This window comes from Psittacula echo (genome assembly GCF_963264785.1).
Source record: "Psittacula echo genome assembly, chromosome: 3".
Lineage (NCBI taxonomy): Eukaryota > Metazoa > Chordata > Aves > Psittaciformes > Psittacidae > Psittacula > Psittacula echo.
Window position 1 is genome coordinate 97,510,821 of NC_137736.1, and position 22,796 is coordinate 97,533,616.

A 22,796-nucleotide genomic window follows, 5' to 3' on the forward strand; every position below is an offset into this window, starting at 1 on the left:
CGCCTCTCACCAGCGTACAGGCCTTGCCGTTGCTCTCTGTAGGCCGGGGGGTACCAGGCAGCGGGTGGCACGTAGCTCTCTGACTGCGAGTAGCTGTCGTCTGGCGGGCAGTTCTCGGCAGGCGGGCAGTTGCCGGCCGGCTGCGAGTAGCCGTCGGGAGAAGGGTAGTGCCCGTGCGGCGGGAAGGCACCGGGAGGAGCCCAGAGACTGGGGTCCCAGGGGGGCGGCGGGCAGAACGGCGGCGGGGGGAACCCCGGCGGCGGGAACCAGGAGAAGGGGTTCATGTCGGGCCCGGCGCGGACCCTGCTCCGCGGTGTGCTCCCGCCACCACGTGGGGCCACCCCAGCGGCCGCTACAAAACGCGTCACTTCCAGGCCTCGGCCGCGCTCCCTAAGTCTTCCTGAGCAGAGCAGCGCCGGAAGTGTGGAGGCGGAGGGGCGGGGATGGAGGGGGGAGAGGAGGAGAAGGCCGTGTGGCGCATGCGTGCTGCGCAGGCCTCGCTATGGCTCGCGAGCTCATCGGCCCAGCGCTGCCGCCTGGCTTTCCGCGCTGCGCAGAGGCGGACCCGGATGAGGACTTCAGCCAGGGTGAGGCGCGGCGCGGGGGGGCTCGGTGCGTGCCGGCGGGGCTGCTGCGGTCAGGGAGCGCGGGTCGGCAGCGGGTGCTGCGGGCTCGGCCCGCGGTGGTGCGGCGCCTCGGGGGCGTTGAGCTTCACGAGGAGGTGTTAGAGCGACTTCCTCAAGGGAAAACAAGTGTTCTGTTCAGCCTGGGGAAGAGCAGGCTCCGGAGACCTTAGAGCAGCCTCTAGTGCCTGAAGGCGCTGCAAGAAATCTGGAGAGCGGCTGTTTACAAGGGCGTGTGGTGAACTGCACCAGGGGGAATAGCTTTAAATTGGAAGAGGGTAGATTTAGGTTAGATGTTAGTAAGAAGCTCTTCGCTAAGAGAGTGTTGAGGCACTGCACAGGTTGCCCGCAGAAGTTGTGGCTGCTTCATCCCTGGCAGTGTTCAAGGCCAGGTTGGACGGGGCTTGGAGCAACCTGGTCTAGTGGAAGGTGTCCATGGCTTTAAGGTCTCTTCCAACCCACACCGTCCTGTGATTCTATAAAAAAAAAATACTCACGTGATGTGGTACTGCAGACATGAAATGGTCTAAACTTTTTTTTTAAGATTTTTTTTAATACTGCATGGATTTATTATTTTCCTGCGTTTTTATGCCCGTGTTCATTCGTAGCTCCGAGTAAGAAGTTAAGGGATAGAAAAATAAAACAAGGCAGTGATTAGGTCTTGCCTCGTGTTTTCCTGTGTCAGACCAAAACGTGTCGTGAAACTGCTGTGTTCTAGTCAGCTTCCCCCAGGATGCGGAGCTGGCCTGTGAGCAGTGAGGCTGTGATGCTGCACCTCCTGGGCTCTCTGGTGTTGACAGCAATGGGATCTCTCCGGGGCCAGCTGACTGACAGGCTAGCTCTTCTGCAGTGGTGCTTGGATCCCCCCACTCTAAACTCTTACTTGCTCTAATATCTCTGGAAGTGTCAGTTTGAGCATTAGTGCTCCCTGTCTGTGCTCCATCCTCAAGTCATTAGTGTATATACGTTCAATTACTGGCAGTGTTTTGGTGATCATTCAGTTATTCCCAACAGTGCAGCTCCAATGGGAAAGGTTGCTGTGCTCATTTGCTCTTTTCATTTTTTAATCCAGAAGAGGGAGCAGTGGGAAGGAAAAGCAAGGCACTGCCTTAGCAATACCATAGCAACATCAAGCTCCGGGTCCGCAGCTTGGCTTTCTACTCAAGTTCTGACTAACACACTTGTCTGAAATAATGCAGCTTTTCCTAGTGATATACATGGTGATGACTTAGTTTCTTTACACTGACATCCTCATACATCATACATGCAATACAGATATCTACATTGTGTATGAATCCACTGAACAACGTAAGTTAAACTTACCATTAAGACTGTGGTTTCGTGATATCAAGTGATTTGGCAATATCTAGTCTAGGTTATTCAGCTTGGTGTGTCCATGTTTTGTCCAGGTGTGCATCAGCTCCGCAGCTACAGTAGCAGGTCTGCTTGGGGATTTCTATGTGAAGTGGATGAAGGAGTTTATTTGCCTTAAAGTATACCCCAAAAAGCTACAAACAACAAAACCCACCCAACCCCAAACATTGGGGGGTGGGGGTCTTTATTTGGTTTTGTAACTTCTGTAAGCTTATTCTGACTTACAGCAGCTTGGCTCAACAACTCAGTGTACCTGCTCAACACAGGAGGCATACTGCTGTAGTGCAGAGGAGGAAGAGAGAGCAGATACTTCGGTGTAACACAGTCTGTACACAGGTACAGCTGCAGATGGAGCCTGGCACCTGAAGGTTCCAAGTGGCAAAATCATGTAGAAGGGCTGCCACAAACCTCTTCTGTGCCGTAATATGTCCTGGGTCTTGAGACAGGCTCGGCCTAGAAGTTGTTCTGTAACCATCTCCTTTATATTCTAGTTATTTTAAGAGATACTTCACCTTTTAAAGCTGAACAGCTTTTCCAATATGTGTTCTTTCCTTGTGGTCTCACTTATTCTTGAGATAACCTTTGATTTTTTTTTTTTTTTTTTTTTTAAGAACACTGGGATTTGGGTTTGGGTTTTTGTGTTTTGTTTTGTTTTTTCTACTTTCATAATTTCAGCCTTCCAACAGCAACAAAATAGGACTTTGCATAACCATTATTAGATTTCTGTCTAAAAGGTTCCATTCAGAACTATAAGATAATAGAACAGACTATTCAGTTGGAAGGAACCTATAACAATCACCAAGCCAAATCACTTCATGGCTGGCCAAAAGTTAAAGCATGTTATTAAGGGCATTGTCCAAATGCCTCTTAAACACTGACAGGCTTGGGGCATCCACCACCTTGTTAGGAGGCCAAACACTAGGTTAGTGTTTGACCACCCTCTCGGACAAGAAATGCTTCTAAAGTTCAGTCTAACATTTCCCTGATGCAACTTTAAACCTAGATGCCAGGGAGAATTGATCAGCACCTCCCTCTCCACTTTCCCACCTCATGAAGCTGTAGGGAACAATGGGAATCACCCCTCAGCCTTCTTTTCTCCAAATTAGACAAGGCCAAAGTCCACAGCTACTCCTATTGACATTTCTTCCAACCCGTTCACCAGGTTTGTTGCCCTCCTCTGGACACATTCAGGGACCTTCATGTCCTTCTTAAATTGTTCGGCCCAGAGCTGCAGACAGTGCTCCAGGTGAGGCTGCACTAACTAATCTCAGAGGTTGTGCTGTGTTTGATGCACCCCAGGATGCAGTTTGCCTTCTTGGGTGCCAAATGTGACAAGGTGACCCACCTGGTTGATGAAGGAAAGGCTGTGGACATTGTTTATTTGGACTTCAGTAAAGCATTTGACAGTGTCTCCACAGTGTTCTGGACAAATTGGCTGCTTATGGCCTGGATAGGTGGATTCTTCGCTGGGCTAAAAACTGGCTGGATGGCTGAGCCCAAAGAGTGGTGGTAAACGGCATCACATCTAGGGATGTTCCTCAGGGCTCAGTGTTAGGGCCAGTGTTTTTTAATATCTTCATTGATGATCTGAGTGAGGGGATTGAGTTCCACCCTCCGTAAATTTGCAGATGACACCAATTTGGTGGGGAGTGTTGATCTGCTGGAGAGTAGGAAGGCCCTGGATCTGGGATCTGGACAGGCTGGGTTGATGGGTGGCCAGTGGTATGAGGTTCAAGGAGGCAAAATGCTGGTTGAGGTTGTTGGGCCACAACATCCCCAGGCAATGCTGCAGGCTTGGGGAAGAGTGGCTGGAAAGCTGTTCAACGGAAAAGGACCTGGGGTGCTGATTGACAGCTGAACTTGAGCCAGCTTGTGCCCAGGCAGCCGGGAAGGGCAATGGCATCCTGCCCTGTATCAGCAATAGTGTGGCCAGCAGGGCCAGGGCAGGGATCATTCCCCTGTACTGGTGAGGCTGCACCTCTAATCCTGTGTTCAGTTCTGGGCCCCTCACTACAAGAGAGGCACTGAGGTGCTGGAGTGGGTCCAGAGAAGGGCAACAAAGCTGGTGAAGGGTCTGGATTACAAGTGTGCTGAGGAACGGCTGAGGGACCTGGGGGTGTTTGGTCTGAAGAAGAGAAGGCTCAAGGGGACCTCGTTGCTCTTTACAACTGCCTGAAAGGAGGTTGTAGTGAGCTGTGAGGCTGAGCTCTTTTCTGTACCTCCTTTGATCTGTATCTTTTCAGATGTCTTTGCCATGTCTTCCAGGGAATTTCATTCACAGACTTCTCATTAGATCTTGGCCTCCCTCTTTACCCTTTCCTTTCTTTGCCTCTAGAACCTAGAGCAATTCCCATTCCTTCCTTTCTACTCTTTCCTTGGCTCCCTACCCTGATCCATTGCTGTATCCTTACCTGTACTGATTACGAGTCTCAATCAGTATGAGTCTCAGTCAGTACCAGGACCATAGTAATTTTTAATCCCCATTCTCCCAAGTCTCTTTCTCCACCACTTCTTACACCATATCCAAGGACTTTTCCTTCCACAGGCTTTAAATGCCATTTTCCCTTTGTGAACCATTCTCTGTTCTCTTATTTTGATTCTGGTTAGTCCTGCTTAGACTGCAGTTCCACGAACAAACAGTTCTTTCAGGGGAGTGCTGGGTTTTGCAGTGTTATTTTTATGCCTCTTAAGTTCCCTGAGCCAGTTTATTGCATAGCCCACACAAAGGGTTGTGCTGTCAAAATGGAGAGGAATTGGGATAAGAAACGTGTGTGTTAACCTGATGTTAGCCAACATGTCAGTGGGACCAATCTTCTTCCTTAAATAGTTTTGGTTTTATGAGTTCTTTCCAGTTCACAAAGCTGCTCCCTATCTTTCTTTTCCTCCTCAAACTGCATCTCTCAGTTTGCTCCTTTTAGTCCAAGGCCTTCTCTTACTTGTCTCTGTTCAGAGCAAATAAAGCTCTGCTTTCATGATATCAGGGCACCAGGTGGCTGGAGAAAGCCATTATTCAGGCTTTGTCTGGTTTTTAAGTGCTCTTTATCCAGTCAGTGGTGTTTCTCATACCAAGATGGGAGACTTCTTAATAGCAGCCTTTATTCTTATTTATCCTTGATTTGTTGGTTCCCTCTCATCTTGAACTTACTTTACCTTTATAGGCTGGGGTGTTGCGGGGTTTTTTTCTTTCTTAGTGCTGAAATGGATTTGTATGTCCTGGTTAAAGTTTTTTCCCATTAAAACAGAAAACAAAATAAGTGGTAGATCTGTCTGGATGCTTTGTAACTAATAGACTGACCTTGTTCTGTGTCTTGTGCTAAAGATCAGTAAAAGCTTTATGAAGCACACTCAAAGGACTCAATTTCTGCCTGGCCTTTGTCAGCTAACAATGGAACCATAGTCTGTATCAGGTTTTATTTTGAACCATCAAAAAGTCACAGTTCTTTATCTGGAGATGTAATTTCCTGGTACCCTTCATTTGTGTAGTTTTATTGCACCTCACCTTTTCATCTAACCCTTGACAATTCATAAAGCTAACAATGTCTTTTCTCACCAAAGCATCTTTCTGTCCTGTCAGTCTTGGACTTGGTGCTTGAAATATTAAAAGGAGGAACAGTGTCTGTGTTTCTGGATGCTAAATCTTCAGTAGGATTAAATCTCCGTTATATCAGATGTTTGTTTATGTTGTTTGTGTAAATTGGTGCTGGCCCTGGGTGTGGGAAGGCCTCTTATTTGAGGCCATTGCTGATCTTTGCTTACTCCAGCTGGCTCTGTTTTGATTGAGCCTATGCGGGTGCCTGTGTTAACACAGTGTCTCATTTGGGGGGCATTTGGTGTTAGGATCAGTCGCTAAGCTGCTTCTGGACCCAGCGTACATGGCACTATATCCAAATAAGTCTGTAAAGAGCGTGCCTGCTTGTGGAGACAGTGCCAGAAATGGGTCAGGCCTGTCAGCCATGTTGGCATCTAATTCTTTCCTTTGCTGGGATATTCTCCCTCATACTCCAGGGTGTAAAGGTTTGACTGGATGATAAGAGCTCCATCCACTGCCCCAGCCTTCTGACAGTAGTGATTCTTTGAAGTCTGAATGCCTAAATCATCCCTTTTTTCAGCAGAGTCTGTGCTTGCTGTTCATGCTTAGCTGAACTGGGAATAACCGTAATTGCTAAACCATTCCTAAAGCAGACTGGCAATTAAAATCCACTGATCTATGGTCTCCCATGCTGTGTATGCACAAATGGAGTGATTCTTCACCAGTAATATTTAAATCCTTTATTAAGGTGATAGTTTCTTTTAAATATATCAGTTCGTGCCATATGTATTGTAAATCAGTTGCTAGATAAAATGTCTTTCTAGTCCTGTTCCAGAAGACACTCATGTAGAAATGGATTAGTAATTTACTAATTTAATTCGGGGGGGTTGTTCATAGAAATATGATGCTGAAAAAAGTAACTTCTAGAAGTTTGTTTGTCTTCTCTGAATGCTAGACAGAACAATGATTGAATAAATTTAATTCCAGGTAGATGTTTTGGGAATACCAAAATAGATCATACTTATTTGAAATGTTTACTAAGTATCCCAAATACTGGGATATTCAGTTGCAGGACCAGCATTGCCTCCAGGCTATAAGAGCAGCTGTAGCTCAGAAACTCATGACAGCGATGGTGACTCGGAGTCAGTTCCTCTACCCAGAGATACAAACAGAGATTCTGAAGAAGAGACAGGAGATCCCGCACCCAAGTGAGTATATTCTTAGGATATTTGTATATTGACACTGTTTTGCAAATGAAATGTTTCTGTATAAACTGTGAGACAGGGACAGTGTTATATAAATAAAAATTGAAATCCTGTACCTGTGTGCAACTTCATGACATGTTCTGCATGTTCTTTGCGGTCAAGAATGTCCCGGTGACATGTCTGACACACTACAGTGGAATTAAGTTATTTAGGGCAATCAGATCTCTGTCTTTACATTAATTCTGTCAATAAAGTAATAAAATCCTTAATATTTTGCTTGGTTTATACTAAGGTCAGACACCACTTATCATGTATGTACTCGGTACTTGAGTTTTACCCTGTTTCTGGTATACTACCTCTCACTGAAAGGTCATAAGAGCTATTAATGGGCATAAATTTATGCCCGTAAGTCAACTCTAATGAAAAAACACAGGCTGTTTAGCAAATAACAGGAATGTGCATATACTCTCATTTGGTGGGGTTGATTACTTACAACTGCTGTGTTCAGAACTTGTATGTGTTTGTGCTAGGCCTTGTTTAAAGAAAGCACTTGAAGGGTGTTATGCCATCTTAAGAGTAAATATTACTCACTTTTTTTCTTGTCTTACTCAATGGTTTTTCAGTTAATTAGAACTGAACTGAGGAAATTACTAGTCAAAATGCAGACAGTGTATAAAAATGCAGAAAAAAGTGTTGAATTTAAAATTATTTTGTGACTAGAAAATGGTATTTCAACATTACACTGCTCTTCCATCTACTGCAAAAGCATTCTTAATGTTTTTTCAAATGTCAGAGCATTTTTGGAGTGAAGCTTATGCTCCCAGTTCTTTAATTGCTTCAAATTATTTTGGATCCTTTTGCACTGTTTCCTTGGTAACGGCAGGATATTTAGTACATAGGACTGTTTGGAATAATTTTATGGGGTTTTTTTCCTTTTTAAAATGTTGATAATTGCTGTGCATGTCAAGGTAATTATTAAGTGAAATCTTTTTATTTGCAGAAAGCCAAAAAGAAATCAGGAAGATGATGATGATGGCTTTTTCGGGCCTGCTCTTCCTCCTGGATTTAAAAAACAGGATGATTCTCCAGAGAGGTAATTGAAGTTGAATTATTTTCAGACTCTTTTCCTTGAAACATCGTTATTTAAGGTAAAATATTTTGTCGTGCTATTACAGAACACTTCCAATTGTGCATTTCAGGTTCAGATGATTAGAATTGCTTCCTCCACGTTCTGAGAACAGGAACGGCATTCCTTTGAAATAGAACACACTGCCCTCCTAGTCCTGAGTGGAGAGAAAAATTAAGAATATGAATTGTTGGAGTTAGAGGAAATTTGACATTCAAAATCTATTTCTTATGGTAGGTCTCAGATCAGTGCAGAAAAAACAAATTACAGGTGCAAGGACTCTGTTCCATATTTAATTCTGGGCTGAATGAGTAGGGTAGTTAGCTTTTGTGTGGTGCAGTGCAATGCAGGTTATTGGAATTGTCATTTGCTAATGCATCAGGGGTTACTTTTGAGTCTCAAGGTGCAAAAGTAATCTGAACAGTGTAGGTTTCTAGAAAACAAGAGCTCAGGTCTAAGCAAATAAATGTTATTTATAGCCTCTATCAGGAAGTTTTCTGTTAGTTTGCATGCAGTTATAAAATACTTCCCCCCCCCAAAAAAAAAAAACAACCCAAACAACTGTTTATGGATTTTCTGTGCGGAGCTTAACCATGTCTCACAGCATTCTAGTCTTTACATTAATCTGTGCACTTCCTTCTATAACTTGAAATGATAATCCGTAGTGAAATTGGCACTTCCAAGGGCACGCTTATTGATGGAAGGTACAACAAAGTCCTTTGATCACTATTACCTTCCTCAGAGCAATAAAGAGCTGGTAGATAAAATGAATCAATACTTATCTAATAGGTAGGAGTTTTCAGTTCTAGGAAAGGGACTCAATTTTTTGTTGAGCTGTGTAAGTATCCTTTCTGTATCTGTCTAGTTACACTTTGCTATAACTGACCAACTCTTCTAATTGTGGCTGTCACGCTCAGTGGGCTCATTTGGTGGTCCTCAAGGGTAGTATTTTTTTCTTTCATCTGTTTCATATGCATAATTGTTGATCATAAAATCTAGGAAATCACTAAAATAATGTGGTCTTTAATAAAGCAAATAAATACTTGTAGCTTTTAATATCAGCAGTGGTAGCTGTCTTGCTTTCTTGATTTTTGACAGGACCACTCCTGTAGTAAAATTTTATGTCAAAGCGTGCAAAGGAAAAGAGGAAGAAAAGAGGCAATTTGTAGTTTGGAGGTTAGAGAGATGAGCACTAATGCAAGTGGTGACCCATCATATAATCTTATTTTTTTGTATATTCACCCAACTTTTACTTCCACTTAGCAGTTTATGTCCAAAATGTTGGGTAACTTGCATTTACATTCAGGGGGCGTTTACATTCAGGGGGCAGGAGTCTGCTCTGTGTCTAGAGTGTGAATGATTAAAGCAGTAAAAGGCGCTTGCTAGTTTTTTTTGTCCTAGCTCACCATACAATTGCTCCTAGCACACACAGAAGGCAGATTGAGCAAAGCCATTCTGCACCCTGAATAGCTGGGAAAGGTGTGATATGTGGGTAGAGCTCTGTCTGTCTTCCACTCCCATACACCTGGGAGTCTGACACACTGAGGTATGTAAGCTGTGCTGGGTGTAGACACAGTGCTGTTAACTATCTCCCTGCTGCATTGCCTCGAGCATTGAGCAACTTGGTAGCTCACCGTTTAACCATGAATAATTGAAGCAAATGCCAGCTGTTTGTTTTAATGTGTAGACATAATGTTTATTACCTGTGTGTGACATACTCCTTCTTTTAGAAAAGCTTTTGTTCTGTTACATCTTCTCCAGACTTGCGAAAGCAACATATTCATGTTTAGGAGCAGCTCATGTGGGAATTCACAGCTTGTTAAAAATTGTTTGAATCATTCCAACATAAAATATATACGTGAACGGTTTTACTTCAACTTTGGAAAGGATTTTGCTGTTTAGCAATGCTAGACAGAAGTGCAGCACTCATAAATATCCCCAAAGTATTCAAACGTCAAGATAAAGAGCAAAAGCTATCTCAAAGAATGTTGTTACACGTCAGAGGAATGCTGAAATGCATATCTCGAAACACCCTTTAGCAAGGACTCCAAGTCCAACAACAGGGAAGAGTTTTTTGCCATATATGAAATCCAGTATTCCTTAAATTAGAGCTTAATTCATGCTAAGGTTTTTTGGGGTGTTTTTTTTTTTTTAAACATGTATATATAGGTAGAGAAGTTGCTAACAGCAGCAGGATGTGTTTAACAGAGTTTGATTTAGATTCACTTCACCTGTTCAGAGAATCTTTGGACATCCAGGAAACTGTCAAGAATCATGTTGGCCATGTGTTGCTGAGGGAAGACCCAAGCAACAGGGTTATTGATGTGGAAAACAAAAGCATAGAAATGGAAAGTGTGGGAGGGGTGAAAATAGGAACTGTTTTTCCATTCTTTGGAAGAGCCTTTGGGCTGCAACAGAAGCAAGGCAGAGTATTTGACATCTGCTCTTTTTCACAGGTTGCACAGATACAGCCCACAATGCTGATGTTCTCATATATCTTAGTAGAAAGCTTTTTTTATAGTTTGGTTTAACTGTCTCTCCTTCTGCATTCATACTTGTATGCTAAAATAAGATTATTTTGGCCATATCTGCATAGGTTTAAATTCAGTCTCTTTAAATTATAATGGGACTTTAAAATATGGCCCTAACAAGAAAGCAGTCAGAAAGGAATGGACGAAAGTAAAAGCTGCTTCTTTTTTACGGCAGCTAGGTGGGAGTGGAACTTCAAATTTAATCCAGACCTCTTGTCTAGGTTTGAAACCCCACCAGTGCCCTTGTCCTGGCCTGAGCTCACGCTTATTGCTTGTGTCTGTGATTTGCTTTCTGACAGGACTTCCTGCTTTTTATTTCCCTTCTTCAAATCCTGACAATAGTATCACTACAGCAGGGCTGTACTGATTAGATTATGCAGGATTTAGTAGAAGACCATAATTAGCATAATTCAGTTCATGTTGTGTTGTTTGATCGCCCTAAAGCTCAGAAACTGAAGATCATAATAAAGTCTCTGCTGATACATTGTGAGGATGCTGCCACTTGGATATCTCTTCAGGTGTTAATTGTTTGGGGGTTTAATTAGCTTTAAAGAATATCTTGGTGGATTATTAAGAGGAACTTGTATAAAAAAAGTTTTTCAGTGCTGCAAACACAGTCTTTTAGTATACTTTGAACTGTTTTCATGACTGAAAAGAGATTCTCACCTTTCTGTGTTCCTGGAGACAATTGAATTATCCTGCTTGCTGAGCTGTGGCAAAAAACCAAGCCAGTGAAGTTACTTGGGATCACAAAACTTCTTCTCTCATCCCCACTCCAGGAGAAAAACAATTCAAAATCAGAGCAGTTCACTGAATCTGCTTATTGAAGGGCAGTAAAACTGGTGCAAGACAAGAATGAACAAAATTTGCTTTGTTGCTAGGGAAAGAGTAGTGTGTCCCACCTTTCATGGCTCTTGAATCTGCTGAAGGAAGCTAAGGAAGAAAAATGTGGATTTCCTTGAGTACGTGCTGTAACTTTCCTGGTTTTCTTGCATCCCAGCTATCTGCAGAGGTCCTCCTGGAGAACAGAGAAACTCTTCTTACTCAGTTATTTTTATGGTGTGCATATAGGGGGCACTCTTGGCATGGGGAAGAAGGAGAATCGCGTTTCTCATCTACATTTGATTTTTATATTAATCTATTACATGTTTTCCTGCAGCAAACAGTGGAAGGCTGTCATTTGGTTATGGTACTTCTTGGGTTTTTCCCGTCTCCCAGTTGAAGATAAATTAATTTTTTTTTTTTGCTCCTTCAAGGCCCGTTATAGGTCCTGCATTACCTCCTGGCTTTAGGAGACCTTCACAGGACACTGGGAATAGCAGGTGTTCCATAGGACCGTCTGTTTCATCGGAATTCCATAACCAGGTTTGGAAACAGAAGCCTTTTGTTTTAATACAAGCTATCAGTAGGAGCCTGAAAAAGTCTACTAGACATACTTCTCAATGACAGTTTAACTTTAGGCCAGAAAGTGTCTGGCATATTTTTTGCCTGAGTCAAATAGTGGAGCATAAATAAGCCTTGAAAAAGAAAAAGGCTGATCTGGTTTGTTGTGATTTTTCTGTTTGACATGGTGCACTCAGTGAACACAAGAGATGTAGGCATCCTAAACTGCAGTCACAGTAACACTTCCTAGTGCTTTTTTATTTCTTTTGGTGTGATGTCCTTCACAAGTGAACATCTTCACAAAGTTCAAATTTTTAAAGGCATGAAAGAAGTAATGCAACCTGTTAAAATAAAAATATTTGCCTATAATTCAAGCTTTTGCTCTATTGGTGATAGGGAGCAAAATGAGTATTTCACATATCTTCACCTCCTTAAAAATGTTTATTAGTAGATGTGTTAACTAAGTGTATCTGAAAGAATGCAATCAAGAATGATGCCACAGTGTCGCTAACTGTTCTTATCAATAGTAAGATGATACCTGTAACTGGGAGTAAAGTAGAGCAGGACAGTGATGCTGACACAATTTTTTGGGTATTGTTTTTTGACTGTTCTCATCAGGTTGGGTAAAAACTAGTTAGAAGTCCTATAGCTGATAAGCCCTAGCCACAAAATAATGCATCTACTCCTAAAGAACATTCAGGACTAAGATCTGTGATAAAATACAGCCTGAAGTATGGGGAAGATCCAGCTCCCTAAACAGGGGCCTTTAGTACCATTCCAAAGGGTCTGAGTTGTCTGCAGCAGGCTGGCAGATAGGGAATAGCACCTTAGAGAGAAGCCTGCATCCTTCCTGAGCAGCACATCTGAAGCCAGGCAGGATGTTCTAAGACATCAAAAATCGTGTTGGATACCAGCAATTGAGTCTCTCACATGCTATAATTAAATATTAATTCCTTGTGAGAATTAACAGTTACTGTGTTTATTTCTAAAATACTTACATTTTAAAGTTTAACTCCCAGCCACTATGGGACATGCTAGGGAGGAATGAGGCAAAGGCTGCTCTGGAACTTTACTTTTTTGGTTAGTAGTCGTGCAGTGCATCATTCTCTAGCCTCCTACAAGAATGCATTGTCATAATCCTTCATGAAGAATGATTGTCTGACATTTTGAAGATACTCATCGTCTTGCAACTCCAAATAACAAGCAATTTGTCATAATGACGGATTTCTTGAGGCAGGGATGTCAAAACTGGTCGGCTTGTATATTTTGCAAGCGTAAAGGTCTCTTTTAATCCTAAATAGATCTAGCATCAGCTTCGTTACAGCTATTACAGAACTTGGCTTACTTTATTTTTTTTTTTCTTTTCCTAATAATACTTTATCTTTTACCTTTGAATATGAGTGAGGTTGTTTATTTTTATTTATTTTGTATTCTAGCACATCTTTAGAAGCAGCTTATTCTATGCTGACTTTTCACCTATTGATTTCCCCTTCAAACTTAAAGACAGTATTTTTTAATCTTTGTTTAATTTCATCTTGTTTGAAGCAGGTGGTAATGGAGTGAATTGAACTTCAGACTAATGAGAAACGAGACACACTTCAATTAAAACTCAGCATGAAATTTGTCTTTCATTCTCAACTACTTCACACTACGATTTATTGTGAAAGTCTTATATCTTTGCATTTTTTGTTTGTACACAGAAGAAGGAAGTGGTTTACTACGTTGGTTTCTCAAGATGGTTATTCTTTTTTCCCACCTGCTCCTTCTTTAAAAAGAGAGAGAAAATGAAGTTATCCCATTCTCTAAAAGTTGAAGCAATATTGCAATGGTAGATAATCAGTGAAAGCTTGGCTATGTAAATGTGTTTGAGAAAAATCATGAGAGAACTTGGTGTTATCACGCTGCGTTGATGGTGTTTATAAATGAGCAGCTATTTACTACCCTTCTCAGTCTTTCAGATCCATTTCATGCAATTGGTCATACAGCCACTAAATTTGCTAAGCCTCTTCTTGCACCTTGTGGTTACAGCCACATGAAGCTGTGTCTCTTGCTCCCTAAAGCTTGCCTTCCTGACTGTTCGTACCTTTGTTGACTCCAAAAGCCAGACATGCCAACTGGCTTCACCAGCTTGGAGCAGTGTTTCTGTTGCAAATGGCTCACAGAAGTGAAGTGGCTAATTTCACACCTCCTGTCTTCCTTAGCGCAAATCCCTCTACAGCAGAGAGATGCCAGCTATGAGCAGCCTGAAGTATTAGGCTTGAACCCAGTATGGTGGTAACTTTCTTTTTCTCCTCCTCTGTTCACTCGTCCTCCATTCCCTATGCTCCTATTAGGCAACTCTTCCAGTGAGGTTCTGTATTCCATTATTGTATCCTCCACTGGGTCACCTCTGCCTCATGAGCCTTATTTTATGCAGAGGGATACTGATACTGGTTTTCCACTGCTCATCACTCTTGAGCTGTTACATTTTCTGATGATGTCCTATCTTGATTTTAAGATGCCCACCAGGTAGCCAAAGTTTGGCATGACAAAAGCAAGCCATTCCCCCAGCCGTCTTTCATTTGAAACTTGTTTACCACCACCTTATATTCTGAAACAATGCTCTCTGCTTCCTGACTGTACAGCCTTGTCCTCATCCTACTCCTGTTGCTTTATCACAGGCATTCAGGCTGTAGCCGAATCTTTTCAGTTCTGTAGATACTGGGCACCTCAGCTTTGCCTTCAGGGCACTGTGGTGTCATCATTTCATGTCTAGTTCTGCCTCTGTCCACATCTGTGCTGTTTTAACTTGGAGGGACCTGTGAGCTTTCAGTACAACCACTGGCATCCATAAAGGGTCTTATTAACACCTAGTCCCTTTCAAAGTTTGGGGTTTTTTTAGTCATTCTCCAAATAATTGCTTAGAATGTGATGTTGAAAGGGTTTGAAGAAGAGAGTAACAGAACCAAGAAGTGAGACTGGCAGATTACTGTACACCCAGGGGTGTAGTACCATGCATGTCACTGTGCCCTAGCTTGCATGTAACTCTTCCTAGCACCCTTACAGAGTCTAAGCTTGAGACAGTTCTCCCTGCAGTGAGAGATTGTGACCCTTATTCCACAGATGCATCCAAATGTTGCTAATGATGGTGAAGCACAAAGTATCAAACATGTAAGTTTGTGTGTTGCACCTTTACCTGGAGCCACAGGGGCTACATGGCTGCATGATGAGCAACATAAAGTAGCGGGACTTTGCCACTGTGTTAACTATCTGTTTTGCTTCAGACAAGAGATGATGCTTTTGGAAACATGGACACTAAGTATCCACGTTAAAGTGCTAGAACAGGTCTAATCTAGAGTTTTAATCCAGGTTTTTGTTGTCTGGCAGGTGCATTGCATTAGGTTTATAAAATCATTCTAATCCTGTGAAGCTGAAGTGTTTCTTGATGGTCTTAGAGCTCTGGTTGAGAGAAATGTTTTGTTTTTGCAAGGTAACAGATAGTAGCGAGGAAGAAGATGATATTATAGGCCCAATGCCTGCAAAAGGACCAGTGGAGTCTGATGTCACTAAAGAATTTGAACGCAGAGCTCAGAGAATGAAGGAAAAACTTACTTCAGCAGACAGCGTAAGTTGCATTTCTTAATTTCTAGTGTTTGGTGCTGGAGGGTGTTTGTGTTTTTTCTTTCCCTCTTTCTGTGTGAACACAGTTGCAGTTCTGCTCAGGACACTAAATGTTTGAAGAGAAATTCATTATTTCTGCTGGAAGTCAAGAGATTCAGACAGCAATTTTTGATTATGCCCTTTTTACTCTTCCTCTGCACCTATTTCTTTCATAAAGGATGAACCCAAGCAAATTACCAGGGAATCATGGATGACAGAGCTTCCACCTGAATTGAAAAGCTTTGGATTTGGCCCAAGAACATTCAAGAGAAGAGCTGATGACAAATCAGGTGATAGGTCTATTTGGACAGATACTCCAGCTGACAGAGAGAGAAAAGCCAAGGTGAGCATTTACTCATCCATGTACACCTGGGGACAATATGGATGTTGTTGATATTCTGTGAAAGCCAAGTAAAGATTCCCTGAGCTGGTCAATTAATTTTTTTTTTTTGAGTTTATCCTTTGTTTCCAAAACTTACTAATTGGGGCTTAAAGGTAAAGGCAAGGAAATAATGATTTTAAGTAACATTGACACTCATGTATTCCCTCTTCCTTCTGTAGTAGTCAGGTACTCTGTATCAGCTCATTCAATTTCCAGTTACAGTGTGGTGTTCTTCTTTTGTCAAGCTGAGTGAAAAATATCTGGTGGCCTCTATTGTGGCCTCTAACCTTCAGATTTAATTAAAGTAAATATAGATTTGCTTACTTTTTAATTCAGACATTCTGATGACTGTAGCATGTGATTGCTTCTACTCATCAGGAAAGAGAAGAGGCAAAAAAGTCAACCAGTAAGGATGATGAAGAAGTCGTGTTATGTGGGAGAGATAAGAGACTCGTTGAGCAGGTGACTTCATACAATGTAAGTGTGATAGCAAAATACTTCCTCTTCCTGCATTTCTTTTAATTCTTCATACTTTTCTTCTGGTTCTCATTCCTAGCACTGCTGGTTTCCATGATGATGCTACTACAGTCTTCCCTTTTAGTGCCCAAACCAACTGCTGCTTAAGTCATTAGAACATTTGCCATTGAATTCAAGAAGAGCAGGATGGGTCTGCAGACTGTTGCTGAAAACAGTGTTACAGAATTGGGGTTTGTGTGTATTGGCTCAGTTTTTAGGCGGGTTTTCCTTATCATCCTCACATCCAGGACATGGTTGCTGGGAGTAGACAGCCTTCATTCAGATATTAGCTTGCTCCACCAAGTTACCAGCTTTCCAGGAATAAAACGGTAGTAAAAGTTTAACTTATAGGACAAAATACGCATTATCCCAAAAGAAGCTTGATAGGCTAAGCAGGTCAATGCATTAATTATACTTCTTAATTAATTACATTACCTGCTCATTACAACAACGTTGTTATTTGAACTTTTCCTCAGTCTCTGAAGAAGCAGACCATTTTCACAGGCTGATGTTGGTTACTAGAAATCTGAACTCCATGTCAACTTCCCTCCCACTTCTCTGTCTGCCAGCCCTGTTCACCAGAGAATATGGACTGGTACCTTACAGCTGTTCGTTCCCTTTCGTCCTTGATTTAAGGCCTGGTGTCTTCTGCAAGTCAGTCTGGTCTCTTGGGAGTGTAATTCTTGAGAATCGCAGGCTTGGCTTATATTACATGATCTAAGTTTATCTGGCACTTTTAATTGTCATACATTAAATCCCATGTGCCTCTTGATTTAGAGGCTGGCAAATCCAGAGTTATTAGCATACAGCCTTAAAATTCCTTCTGTATTGTCTGTTTCCACTATCATTTTGAATATAGTTCTTTTCACGAGCTTTAGTTTTTAAACTGGTTTCTTACAGTTAGCTCTTTCAGTGCTGCTGCCATATACATTCTCTAGTGCAATGCTGTCAGCACTGATGCAGTTACACCATGAATAAATGTTACCCATTTTCTGTTTTCATTTCTTATGTATGAATTATTATTTGTATGTGGGATGAAGTGTTTGCACAGGGAATGAAGGAAAGTAAACCTCTGGAATAAAGATGTCTTGTTCCTAGATGTGAGAAAACAGGGTTGCTCACCTTTTGCTCTTTCTGATGAGTGAATTGGTTCAGACTGATCTTTTTGATGGTCTGTAATGATTTGAGAGTCTGAGGAATTGACTGCTGTGAGATACACAAATACACTTAGGTAAAGGAGGGGATGCACAGCCTTGTGAGAACTATCCTGCTCATCTGTGAAATCAGCAAAAGTTTTATGTAATATTTGAGCTGGATTGTGTGTTTAATAAATGGAACGAAAGTATTTGATGTGGCAAAATGTGCTCCAGCTCAAACCCGTGACTGTCCTTAGGCTTGCAACAGGTAATCCAAATACTGAAGACAGCACACCTTAAAACATCATAGCACATGAGAATAAGATTGAAGGGGTATCTAGCTTGTTCCTGCCCCTAGCACTGAGCAAATGCAGATGCTTGGGGAAGTGTATTAGAAACTGAGCCTGTGCTCTTGACATGTTGTCTGCATTTGACTCTAAGAATGGCAGAGCAACTTTTGTATTTCTTTTGCATTATTTTTATAATCTATCTCCACAGTTTGCAGAGATTCAACATCATTATGGGTATCATATCTTTAGCATCAGTGGATTATTAGTATTTTATTCGGTGTAGAGAAGATTACACATGCTTCCTGCTCTGTTGAGTATGCCAAATGTATCATTCTCTTTTACACCTCCTAAGCTGTCATCTTTTTTCTGGAATTTTCAGCCTTCCTAATTCCAATCTTTCCACTTGGATTTTCTCTCCCTTGTTGATACTTTGTAATATTAACTTCCTCTTCCTTCTTCCCATTTTTCCAGGAGTCAAAGAGGTCGGAATCTCTGATGGACATACATCAGAAAAAGCTAAAGAGCAAGGCATCTGAAGAAAAGAACAAACCTCAGGAAAGAAGACCTTTTGACCGGGACCAGGATCTCAAAGTCCATCGATTTGATGAAGCACAAAAGAAAGCTCTTATAAGAAAATCCAGAGATCTAAATAGTAAATTTGAGCACAGTAAAGGCAATATGTTTTTATAACATACAAGCATGAAGCTTTTTTGAAGTCAGTGAAACTTTAAATACTTAATTTTTTAAGTATTTTCCTGTAAATATTTGTATGCAAAATAAATATCCTGATGTTTAATTATTTTTCCTTGTCTGTAAATACTGTTAGGGACGATGATCTCTACTAAAGCTAAACTGGTAAAGGAAAATCCTGGCATAAAAAAGGTAATGTAAATTTGCTACTTTAAAACATTGAGATATATATTTTTTGCTAGTGTAAAACTACTTAGAATAGGTATTATTTTAAGGAGCTCTACATTTGATTCTTAGAGTCCTTTAGCTCCTGTGTGTATGTGACAAAGCTGAAGGGAGAGTTGCTTTACTTACTTAAAATTAGACTTGCACTTACATCCTTTTTCTCTTGAGTAATGTTTGGGATCCATTCTGAGGAGTTACTGAGAGTATCTGTGTATGAAAATAATCTTATCTGAGAGATGCTGGCAACTTGTTCGGAAATGTGACATATTTTTGTGTGTTAAATACCATGAGATTCACTGTAAAAAGGCTACCATGGCAGATGGTGTCTGGGTTGGTTTGTGTTAATGGAGCAGTGACCCCACAAGCCCCAGAAATAAGTAGCTAAAAAGTTGGTCTTATTTTATTGCCCACATGTGTGAGCCCAAGGCACAGCCTCCATGTGCTGCAAAGTCTTTGAGAATGTTCAATATCGCAAATCAATGATTACACAAAATATATCTAGGTTCTGTGCTTTTTTGAATAGACAATTCATTTTGCCATCTGAAAAATCTGCTACCTTCAGGAAGAAGAGGGACTGGCTTTGTACTAGGTTTGGTTTTAATCTACTTCGAGTTCCTGAGTCTTTTCTCTTTGAGGCAAGAGGAAGGTTTAAACAAGCACCTTTTAGTTTTCCTCCCATAAAACAGGCTCCTCTTAGTGCCCCGTGCTTTTTTAGGCCAGCAAGCAAGGCCTTGCTAAGTTTTTTTTTTCCTTGTGGGTTGTTGCCTTCCCCCTTTTGGGAGCTCCTCTGCAGCTGGGGGTTAAATAACATGTCTATCAATTCAGCAAATGTCGATTCCTAAATTGGAAAAGCAGTATTAGGAATATTTGGGAGTTTTTGAGGCAGCTAAAGCAATGACAGGGTGAGCATCACATGACTGGCTAAATCTCCATGGTTGACAAAAATGATCCTCATACACTTTTGCATACTCTACTGCCTTGAGAAATCAACTATCAAGCATTGCCTTATGCTGAAAGAGCTGCTCTCGTGAGCACATCGTGCAGTTCAGACATTGTGCATCACTCATTCAGACAAGTCTGTAGCAGGAATGAGGGCTGTTTATATTAAGATTTTGTTGCTGTTACATGCTGTGTTTCCATTTTTGTTCTTTAGTCTCTCCCCCTCCAGACAGAGAACTGGTCATCACATGTGGCAGATGGCCAGGCCTTGCCCTCCAGCTGTATCCCTGCTGTCTGCTTGCTACCCTCCCTGACCCCATCGTGGTCTCCTGCCCTCTCCAAGGATGTGATGGAGGCTCTGTGGTGTTGCTCGAGAGGGGAGCTGTAGTAACAGGAGTGCAGGCAGATCCTTCACAGCTGTGTGGCAGTACGTTACACCTCCATGTGGGACATGTGGTTCTAATTAGTGAAGCCTTGATGTGAGCTGGGAATGTGTTTTCTCTCATCTGCTTCATCTTTTTTCTCTGCTCTGAAGCAGCCTCTTAAAGACTCAATGAAATCCCTGTTATGAACTTGAGATAGGGGGAAGATGGAATTGTTGAGAGTTCAGATTAAGCTTTTCATTATGTTGTGTAAATTGAGTGAACTTTTGAATTGCATTAATACATAAACTAACCTTTTTACCAACGCCAAACCATTCCCTCCAACAGTCATTAGAACAAGCAATAACTCAGTAAACTACAAGCTCTGTAAGCTTTTGTGGGAAAAGATGGGTTGTCCTCTACAATTTGGACAAGCTGTAAGGCGTTTCTGCAGAAATGTTAGTGGGTGATTCTTCAGAATCTCATTTGAAAAACCAGAATTTACCTCAGAAAAATTCTACCCTATAATTACTATGTAGCGTTGTTGGTAACCGGCTCCCAGCACAGATTTAATGGATTCTGTTGCTATGCTGCGCTGCCTGTGTCTCAGTGTATTGACTCTGTGCATATCCGGGAACTCTGTTTTGCCAGGGAGGTTTTCCTGCATGTAAGAAGCCCATCAGCCTAGATTTTAAAGCACTTCCTTTGTTTTGTGCTGGTACAGATGTCTGGTGTTAGTACTGCTGGTAAAAATTTCTGCTCAAGAATTATGGTCCCCTCCTTCTGAAATGTTAAATATGTGTGGAATTCATAGTGAATTCAATAGAAAGAAGGCTTTTGTGGTAGGCATATGATAAACTGGGTGTTTATTTTTAAGAAATATTCTATGTTAATAACAAAAATTTAACCCTGTTGAGTCTGCTTTTACAATGGAACAATTAAAAGCAATAAAGATATATGAAGAGAACTTGCTGATTTCTTTGTATGTATTTTCAGGACAAAATACTGAGCTAGCTCCCATGATGTTTGATCTGGAAAATTTTGTTGGAATATGGTATTGCAATAGTGTCACCTGAGGAAGATCTCTGCTGTTCTCATTTAAACACATATTTATGGAGAGTTATTCTTTGCTTCCACTGTTGCAGTCAGTGGATGTGCTCTGTGTGTTGGCTTTCCTGTATGAAGTGTTTATCAAATAATAAACAGCAATAGAAATGCGTTTTATTTAGGGCTTTGTTAGTGTCATGCTGATAGCACAAAAGGGGCATTGTCAAAATAGCCTTCTCGAAAGAAGCATTGAGGTAAAACATTGAGATGCTTCTCTCCACTAGGGAAGGAGGTTTTCTGCATAAAAGAAGCTTCAAAATGCTCCAGGAGTCCAGGGCTGCTTGTGCTTTTGAGGACTTGTTTAGTTTCTGAAATGTAAACTTTGTTATTTCTTTCCAATTATAAACTTTATGTTGATTTAAGAGTCATTTACCATTAAAAATCAGAATGTGAGAGAACTTTATGTGTATCTTTCAGCTGCCTCACCTGTTTACAGTGCATATAGTTTCTCATTGTGCGGTTACCTAATTCTCAAATTCATGCACGTGATTTTTCTGACCTTATGAACCGTGTGCAGCAGTTTATATACGGGGGAAAAAAATCCTAATGTTATGTGGTGTCTTCCAGCCACCAGCTCTAGATTTTTCTCTCGTGCTCACTGGTGATGTCTTGTCAGCTGAAGTCAGTGAGGAGCGCTAGTGGGGAGCGCTGTTGTGCACCTGTGAAGCGCATCTTCCTGATGCTTCCAGCCCTGGCAGCTGAATGAGAAGCAGTGACCCTCAACTATAACTCCCCTACATATGGCATTTCTGTTGTTTTCAGTCAAGACATGAACACAGGTGTTTTCACAGCAGCCATGTCACAGTGGCCACTATGGCAATAAGTAAAAGCCCATTCTCTAACATCCCACTTTTGTTCCTTGTTGTTCCAATCATCTGTTTTCTTACACTGGTCTTTAAACCAGTAACAAATCGCATTGCTCATTGAAATTATACACGTTTTGACTCTGCGTGGCAAATCAAGCCTTATTTTAAAAGCCACTCTCATGGAGTGGGAACTGCAGGTCTCTAGGAGACAGCAGCACAGGCTGTCACTTCAGCAGGAACAGCTGCAGCTGTGACTTCTTCCAAATAAGCAATTTAAACATAAATATTCAAAAGCAAGTCTCACAGGCAGACTTCAGAACGAGAAAAAAAGAAAAAGGTATCTAGCCCAGGCTCTCAGCTAGTTAACACTGCCATCACTTGCTTCACTTCATAGGGTTGCAGCCACTTGTGCTAACACCTGACCCAGCCTCAGGGCAAATTGCATCTTCTCTCCGTCCTTTCCTGTCTATTTCTTTCAAGGAGCCTTGCTCCCCATGATTGCCAGTGCCTGAGCTGCTACACAACACTTGATGTATGTCAACAAATACTTTTTGCTATGTCTGAACTTGTGTGAGCCCTGGAAGAGCCACTGCAGCTCTCCCCATCATGGCTCAGATGAGCCAGATTTAGTGTGACCACACACCCTGAGCTATGGGAGAAGAAGCCGGTCCCTTCTCACAGCCTGCAGCAGCAGAGGGCAGACTGTCCCCATCTCACCTGCATTCAGGGACAGGCCCTGCACTGGGTTGGGTCCACTCCACCATGCTAAAATGCAGAAGGCCTGGAGAGCATTTATACACTGAGGGCACGGAAGACTAATGATCCTGTCTGCTGCCTGGGGCACCACCTGGGGCACCTGGAGATAGAAAGTCTAAGCTAATGGTTTCAGAGGCACAATGCAACTTCAGGAATAGGAGACAGGCCAGCAGCTGG

The 22,796-nt window shown here is 41.8% G+C and overlaps 2 protein-coding genes across 6 annotated transcripts in view; one reads left to right on the top strand and one right to left on the bottom strand.

The window, feature by feature from the left end:
- NUFIP1 (nuclear FMR1 interacting protein 1) overlaps window positions 1-437 on the bottom strand; it is a 35,216-nt gene extending 34,779 nt beyond the window's left edge. For 4 of the 5 annotated variants that reach the window (XR_013956496.1, XR_013956497.1, XR_013956498.1 and 1 more), the window contains exon 1: window positions 11-413. Coding sequence is in view for 2 of the 5 variants with exons in the window: in XM_080614413.1 (XP_080470539.1) it covers window positions 11-284 (274 nt within the window). In the remaining 3 variants the exon portion in view is untranslated. Of the gene's footprint in view, window positions 1-10 lie in introns of all 5 variants that reach the window. The other variant, XM_080614414.1, reaches the window with a different exon arrangement.
- GPALPP1 (GPALPP motifs containing 1) lies at window positions 399-21,418 on the top strand. The gene is made up of 8 exons (XM_080614417.1): window positions 399-587; window positions 6,593-6,734; window positions 7,732-7,824; window positions 11,645-11,753; window positions 15,241-15,375; window positions 15,589-15,753; window positions 16,171-16,269; window positions 18,206-21,418. The coding sequence occupies exons 1-8, from the start codon at window positions 503-505 to the stop codon at window positions 18,422-18,424; spliced, it is 1,047 nt and encodes a 348-aa protein (XP_080470543.1). The 5' UTR covers window positions 399-502; the 3' UTR covers window positions 18,425-21,418.
- Window positions 21,419-22,796: the final 1,378 nt, after the last annotated feature.